General features: G+C 37.9%; 1 protein-coding gene across 4 annotated transcripts in view; it reads right to left on the bottom strand.

Moving 5' to 3' along the window:
- Positions 1–614: 614 nt before the first annotated feature.
- The window catches only part of gphna (gephyrin a), a 67,519-nt gene continuing 60,248 nt past the window's right edge, over positions 615–7,885 (bottom strand). For 3 of the 4 annotated variants that reach the window (XM_061696609.1, XM_061696610.1, XM_061696612.1), the window contains 3 exons: positions 6,241–6,337; positions 2,118–2,256; positions 615–2,005 (listed from right to left, as the gene is read on the bottom strand). In XM_061696609.1, the coding sequence (XP_061552593.1) occupies positions 2,123–2,256; positions 6,241–6,337 (231 nt within the window). In that variant the 3' untranslated portion in view covers positions 615–2,005; positions 2,118–2,122. Of the gene's footprint in view, positions 2,006–2,117; positions 2,257–6,240; positions 6,338–7,885 lie in introns of those variants that run through there. The other variant, XM_061696611.1, reaches the window with a different exon arrangement.

Below are 7,885 nucleotides of genomic sequence, written 5' to 3'. Positions count from 1 at the left end.
AAAAAAAAAAAGGGTGGGGGGGGTGGGGGGAACAAAAAACACGCATTCAGTTTTTGTCCTTTGAAATCCTATAACCTGCATTTCGCACAACGTAATGTAAATGTTGCAGTGGTATTTTATAACAGGACATAATTGTTTGTCACTTGCACATTCTGATCCACGAGATTTAAAAAAAACAAAAACAAAAAAAAACATTAAAATAATACAAAATAAAAGAACACCAATATACCAGAAAAGCAAGGAAGAGAAATTCTTGTAAACCAACATGTACGTAATGATCCCAAATTTAAAGATTCATGAATTTTATCAGGTAATGTAAACACACCTTTATTTTAAGGATAACGCCGCACAGGAACTCTTAATACGTAGTATTTCTCACGCAACTTCAAAGGGCAGTCAAAAAGTAATGTGCCCAATTTAATTTAAATTATTAATAAACAGTTTCCCCTGATATATTCACTGTTTGTAGTTTAAATAGTTGCTTTGATGTTTATAAAAAAAAAAAAAAAAAATGTAAGTCTTTCCTCTTCCTGTCAAGTCATTTTGGAAATGAGGTCATTGCTGGATGCCCGTCAAAAGCAGAGAGCTGTGATTGAATTTCTTGCTTTGGAAGGGGAACCACCGCTAAACATTTTCAAAAGGATGCAGAATGTGTATGGGGAAGCTGCAAGAGGCTTCAGCACAGTCAAAAGTTGCGTGTCCTGGATCAAAGTCAACTTAGAAGAGCCTGCTTTAAATCACCATCGTGAGAAGCAAAGAAGCAGCAGACCATCTTCAGTGTTTAATCCTGGAAATAGTGCTCGGGCTAAGGCACTGGTCAGAGATGGTAGAGTCACCATTGATGGCGTCACTGTCATGTCATCATTGATGACACAACCCTAACCCCATACATATTTTGTCAACCTTTTGAAAATGTTTAATGGTGGTTCCCCCCTGAAAGCAATAAATTTAATCACAGCTCTCTGCTTCTTATGGGCATCAAACAATGACATAATTTCCAAAATGGTTGACAGGAAACAGACAGGTTTAAGTAAAACTTTAAAAAAATAAATAAATAAACCTTCCAACAAGACTACAAACTATAAACATTTCAGAAAAAAATTAATGATTAGTAGGTTAAACTACAGTATATTGGGCTCATTATTTGATGACTGTCCCTCGTAAATGTGTTCGTGACTCCGCACCTTCTTACACGGGCCTCTTGGTTATAGTGGGAAAATATTCCACACGCTACAAGCAGGTGCCCTGGACTGAATCACTCTTGCATACATGAGTTAAGCCAGGTATGAGCCACTTACCACAGTCAATTTCTAATGTTTTTGTTTTTAAGGTCTGTATTTGCCGTTTATGGTTTTCAGGTGGCATTCGAGTAAGACTTTGCTGATGATCCACCGCTTTCAGCGAGTCATGAGTTTTATTGTGTAATACAACGCATCATTGCTGCTGTTTGTATTGTTTGAGTGGGCAAAAAGAAGTCTGGGGAAGACCTATGCAGAGTGAGATGTGATTCTACCAAAGGGGTTTTGAGAGGGTCTAGATATTTTGATGAGGGGGTGGGGGAGATCGGAAATAAAGAGGACAAAGGTAAAAGGATCTAGGGTGTGTGGCAGAAGCAGAGGAAAAAGTCATTCTATAGCTCTATATCTACTAAGGAAAAAATGCTGAACGCACAACGCAAATAAAATGGAGAGACAATAATGGGATTACTACAATGATGATGATATTCAATCAGAACCATAATAATAATAATAATAATATGAAGTACAAATATTCATTATTATAATCAGGAGAATTTTATAATATTACAGAATAAATCTCATTTTTATATTTTTCTTCACATTTTTTTTAATCTTCTCAATGCAGACCTATGAGGATTCAGTCTCTGCTGGCTCCAGTTGGCTGTTGCATATGACATCATAGCTAATAGATGCCCCCGCCCATTTTTTCCCCTGTCCAGACAGTAAGTCCCAGCACCGTCAATTTATTTGTCTCGAGTGACTGCAATCTGGGGAGAAAAATATATTAGTTTGTTGATGCATTTTCACTCTCCACAGTGTCAAACACAGTATGGATGGATCTCCCATGTTAAAGGTGGTGATGAAAAAAAAGAAAAGTACCTGCATCATAGACGCCCGATGACCATGACATCCACAACCTCTCCCTTGTGTAGTTCCACATACTGCTCTGTTTTAGGAGGCAACATCAGCAGGCCGTTGGCACTCCGCATTGACATTAGCCTGCTGGACACTTGGTTACCTGAAGGGAGAGAGACAAGACGTTTTGAAAAAAGGTGCACCTCTGACATTAAGATTCATGCATCATCTTGAATCCCAACAGTCATTGGAAAATCTAATGAACACAATTTTCTGTTGTAAAGTACAAGATTATACACTCGTTGGCCACAGTATTAGGTACACCTTCAAATATAATAAGTACATCCAGCCATAATTTTCAATTATGCTTTAATATGCTTAATGTAGCCTTCAAATGTGTTTGTATATAACTGCACTGTGTCATACTAAAAGGTGTTTGTAATAATGTGGTTATTTATATCGTTGACAGCATAAGTTGATCATTATTTTCTTTATGAAGGCAGTACTGTTGATACAGCTCTTGTATTTGATTGCATTAGATTGTGTATGTAAATAAGGGTATGTAACTGAAGGCTTAATTGAACAGAAATGAAAAAAAAAACGTATTGAATATAATAAAAGTTAAAATAAGTAATATACTCACCTGTTTTCTGTAATTCCCTTATGTCATTGTTTGATGAAAAGAAAAAACAAAAATCCCCCAGCAACTTCCTCCTTCCTTAGTCCATCCTCACTGCCTCTCCTCGTCCTACCCATCCATTCACAAGTTTTAGTCTGGCTTCTGCCGTGGACAGAAATCATCTGTCGCTTTCGCCCCCCCCCCCCCATAGCACCAAAACAGCACTCATCAAGCTCACCAACGACCTCCACCTGGCAGCGGACTGTGGCCTACTCACCATCCTCATCCTCCTTGATCTGTCTGCATCTTTTGATACCATTTCACCATCCTCTTGAACAGACTCCACCACATTGGCATTTCACACACACCCCTTCAGTGCTTCAGTTCTTACCAGTCCGGCCACACCCAATTTGTTCAAATGTAATCATTCAAATCCCATCTGTACCCTGTTTGTTCTGGTGTCCCCCAGGGCTCTGTCTTTGGGTTATCACTTACATCTTACCTATTGGCAATAGTTTCCGTAAATTCAATTTACACTTTCAATCTACCTCTCCGCCAAAGCTACCGCCGCTCTTCCTCCCACCTCCCTTACTGACAGCTTCTATGAAATCAAATACTAGTTCTCATCCAACTTTCCATCACTCACCAGTATTAAAATGGAAATCCTACTCATAGGTAGTCCATGCTAACCAAAATAGATTTTTTTTTTCCCCATTACACATGATCATTGTTAGTCTCTCCTGTTTGGTCTCCCGCACAAGTCACTCCAAAAACTACAGCTTTTCCAGGACTCTGGAGGGGGTCCTTGCAATAATATGGGCATATTATCACAAGGACCCCCTCCGCTCACCATATCACTCCAGCCCTGCAACAACTCCACTGGCTCCCTGTCCAATACCGTATCCAATGTAAAATACTGACCTTCAACTTCACAGCCATCAATAATCTCGCCCTGCCATATCTTGCTGACCTCCTTCACATTGCCATACCCACCCGCTCTTTCAGATCTTCGTCCTCCATCCACCTCACTGTCCCTTCTGCCCATCTGTCCACCGTGGAGGACAGAGCTTTCATGTTCTCCTAATCTTTATGTGCACTATGGTTACTGCGAGCCCTAAATGGACACCACCTCCTACAATGTAGCATAACTTTTGTGTTGCTTTGTGGGATGTGGCGGTCATTTTAGGTAACCCCGGCAAAGATACCTGAAGCACAAAGCCAATGTGACACGAGGGAAAAGCACACATTTCTGATCCTTCCGAGGCCATGCCAAGACTGTTCGTACACCAAAAATACTGTGGAACCCAAGGTAATTTTTCTTTTAAAAAAACAAACTGAATCGTTTGTAAACCAAGGTTCCACTGTAAATGTTTATGGGAAGACATGCTAAATTATATGCTCTTAAACAGTCTTGGAAAATTGCAATAAAATGAAAGGTTGGATTGTATAAATTAAAGATTAAATGAATAAATACAAACACTTTAGGTAACAGCGCTATTTTAGAGTTTCATTTGATTAACAATTTGATCATCCATTATCCAGAATTTAGATGAGTAGAAGTACCAATAATACCATACCGGTACTCTTTTTTTTATTTTTTTTTTATCCCATATCAACCACTACATAAAGTATCAAAAAGGTAAAACTATAAAGTACAACCACAATTCCAATGAAGTTGGGACGTTGTGTTAAACATACATAAAAACAGAATACAATGATTTACAAATCATGTTCGACCTATATTTAATTGAATACACTACAAAGACAAGATATTTAATGTTCAAACTGATACATTTTATTGTTTTTAGCAAATAATCATTCACTCAGAATCTTATGGCTGCAACACGCTCCAAAAAAGCTGGGTCAGGGTCATGTTTACCACTGTCTTACATAACCCTTTCTTTTAACAACATTCAATAAATGTTTGGGAACTGAGGACACTAATTGTTGAAGCTTTGTAGGTGGAATTCTTTTACATTCTTGCTTGATGTACAGCTTCAGCTGTTCAACAGTCCGGGGTCTCCGTTGTCATATTTTATGCTTCATAATGCGCCACACATTTTCAATGGGAGACAGGTCTGGACTGCAGGCAGGCCAGTCTCGTACCCGCACTCTTTTACTACAAAGCCACGCTGTTGTAACATGTGCAGAATGTGGCTTGGCATTGTCTTGCTGAAATAAGCCGTAGAGTCCATGAAAAAGACGTTGCTTGGATGGCAGCATATGTATCTCCAAAACCTGTATGTACCTTTCAGCATTAATGGTGCTTTCACAGATGTGTAAGTTACCCATGCCATTGGCACTAACACAGCCCCATACCATCACAGATGCTGGCTTTTGAACTTTGTGTCCGTAACAGTCCGGATGGTTCTTTTCCTCTTTGGCCCGGAGGACAAGATGTCCACAATTTCCAAAAACAATTAGAAATGTGGACTCGTCGGAGCACAGAACCCTTTTTCTCAGGTCCAGAGAAGCCGGCGGCGGCGTTTCTGATAAATGGCTTTGCTTTGCATAGAAGAGTTTCAAGTTGTACTTACGGATGTAGCGCCGAACTGTATTTACCTACATTGGTTTTCTGAAGTGTTCCTGAGCCCATGTGGTGATATGCTTCACATATTGATGTCGGTTTTTAATGCATGTTTTTAATGCAGAGGGATCGAAGCTCACGGGCATTCGATGTTGGTTTTCGGCCTTGCCGCTTACATGCAGTGATTACTCCAGATTCTCTGAACCTTTTGATAATATTATGGACAGTAGATGAAGAAATCCCTAAATTCCTTGCATTTGTACGTTGAGGAACATTGTCCTTAAATTGTTGGAATATTTTCTCACGGGCTTGTTCACAAAGAGGTGAACCTCGCCCCATCTTTGCTTGTGAATGACTGAGCAATTCAGTGAAACTCCTTTAATACCCAATCATGGCACCCACCTGTTCCCAATTAGCCTGTTCACCTGTGGGATGTTCCAAACAGGTGTTTGATGAGCATTCCTCAACTTTTTCAGTCTTTTTTGCCACCTGTCCCAGCTTTTTTGGAAGGTGTTGCAGCCATAAAATTCTTAGTTAGCGATTATTTGCTAAAAAAAAATATGGGGTTTTAAATATCATTGTGTTTTTTATCAAATTAAATATCTCGGTGTTTGTAGTGTATTCAATTAAATATAGTTTGAAAATGATTTGAAAATCATTGCATTCTGTTTTTATGTATGTTTAACACAACGTCCCAACTTCATTTGAATTGGGGTTGTAGTAGAAAGGCTTTGAATCTTTCATTACAGTTACACCCTCAGTATGTACACTACCTAGTTGCTATTGTAATCAATGTAAATGTAAATTGTAATAGAACAAAATAATTACTGTACATTTAGATGGAAAATGTTTGACAGAAATTAAAGATGAACTGTCTTCTGGTGAGCAAGAAACAAGTTGATAGAAATTCTGGATTAGATTTACATTTCTTGGTTGTAGTGGAAAAAAATGAAACCCTGCACATACAGTACTAGTGTGTCTGTATGCATGTATGTTCATACCTGTGCTTTGAGCCCAGGGCAGTGGCTCCTGGTGATGCCAGGTTAGAATGCAGCGATGGTACTCTGGTCGAGGATCCAGCTTGACATCACACGAAAGCTAAAACATAAACAAACAAGTGGTGGGACTCCATTATATATAAATAAATAAAAAAAAATCTAATTAATTAGCTCAATTACATGCGGCTTTGTAATAAAACGAACGATTAGTCTTACTTTTAAAATTAGTAAAGTAAAAATACCTGACATAATAAGCAAAATGTAAAAAGATATTGATTGACAAAATATGTGAACTTGAACAAGGTTCCAACTATTAAGTTCAAGTTGGCTATATTTCAAATGCTTTCAAATGCGCATGCACGCATGCAGACATTTTGAACTGGTTCACTGTTTACTGCCAAGCAGAGATAAAAAATATTCACATTTCAATTTGTAATTATAGTTGTTTTTTGGGGCATTTTCCCCCAGTGCAATAGTAAATCAAGGGAGAAATAAGACGAAAACCGTAGAAGAACACGGTTCAGACAGTGAAGAAGACAAAGAGGGCAAGACTCAGACACAAGCAGTACATCAGACGGATGTTATTGTGTTACAAAAATGTGTACGACTCAGGCAGAAGTTTGGGCAATTTCAGTTTTCATAATATCTCAGACGTAAAATTTATTCAAGATAATTTAGCTGCAAGTGGGGAACGCAAGCAAAAAGTATTGTCGTCATATTTGTAATTCAAAGTAAATTTTGCGTGGTCTTGCAAGCATGAAAATAAATATTGGTTGTTTCCATTTACAATTTTTTTTGTCTTAAAAATAAGACTTTGCAATGCTTTCAATGCATGTATCTGTATTTTTTGGGGGTTTTCATTTCGTAATATACTGAGAGCCACAATAATTTTGGTCCCTAAAAATGAAATGTTAAATTCTAATACCATTACATCTGTAGTTTAAACAGAATTATTGATTGTACAATAATCACTCCTGATAATTAACATATTTCACAGCCATGTACATGTTTTTAGATCAATTTAGGTGAATGCTTTTATAACCAAACTAATTTTACGAATACATTTCCCAACAGTTCCCCACTTGAATGCATTTCATCATTTATCTATTTATTATTTTTACAAATCATCCATCAAAGCTAGTTATCCAATAATAACATACTGTAGAATAATAATACTAATCATTAGGTTACCATATGGAATTCGTCGCTGTTTGGAAACGAGCAGGTGTGCCATCAGGCATAAGGAAGTACTGTATCAGTGGGCAAAGAGTTGCCCAATACAAGAATAAACATAGATTTTCTGAAGGCAGTCGAATAATTACAAGAAACGTGTTCATAAAGGAGAGGTCCGCTTAATAACCATGCAGATCTACTCCAAATACGTTTCTCTGATGTGGTATGAGCTTTTCTTTCATTGAAAACTCACTTGAAGCTGATCATAATTCATAGAAAACAGCTGGAGTGCAGTATTACCAGCGCATGAAGATTCTTAAGCACAAAACAAAATTACAGTTTTTTTTTTGTTGTTTTTTGGTAGAATATGAGGATAAGCGGCTCAGAAAATGGATGGATGGATGGACGGATATTTGGATCAGACTATTCTATCAAAACTGTGTAATGGGCAAGAAAACTGACTGAACTTTAACCT

Source organism: Phycodurus eques, chromosome 14 (assembly GCF_024500275.1).
Source record: "Phycodurus eques isolate BA_2022a chromosome 14, UOR_Pequ_1.1, whole genome shotgun sequence".
NCBI classification, from domain to species: Eukaryota; Metazoa; Chordata; class Actinopteri; order Syngnathiformes; family Syngnathidae; genus Phycodurus; species Phycodurus eques.
This window is presented reverse-complemented; position numbering and strand designations above follow the sequence as displayed.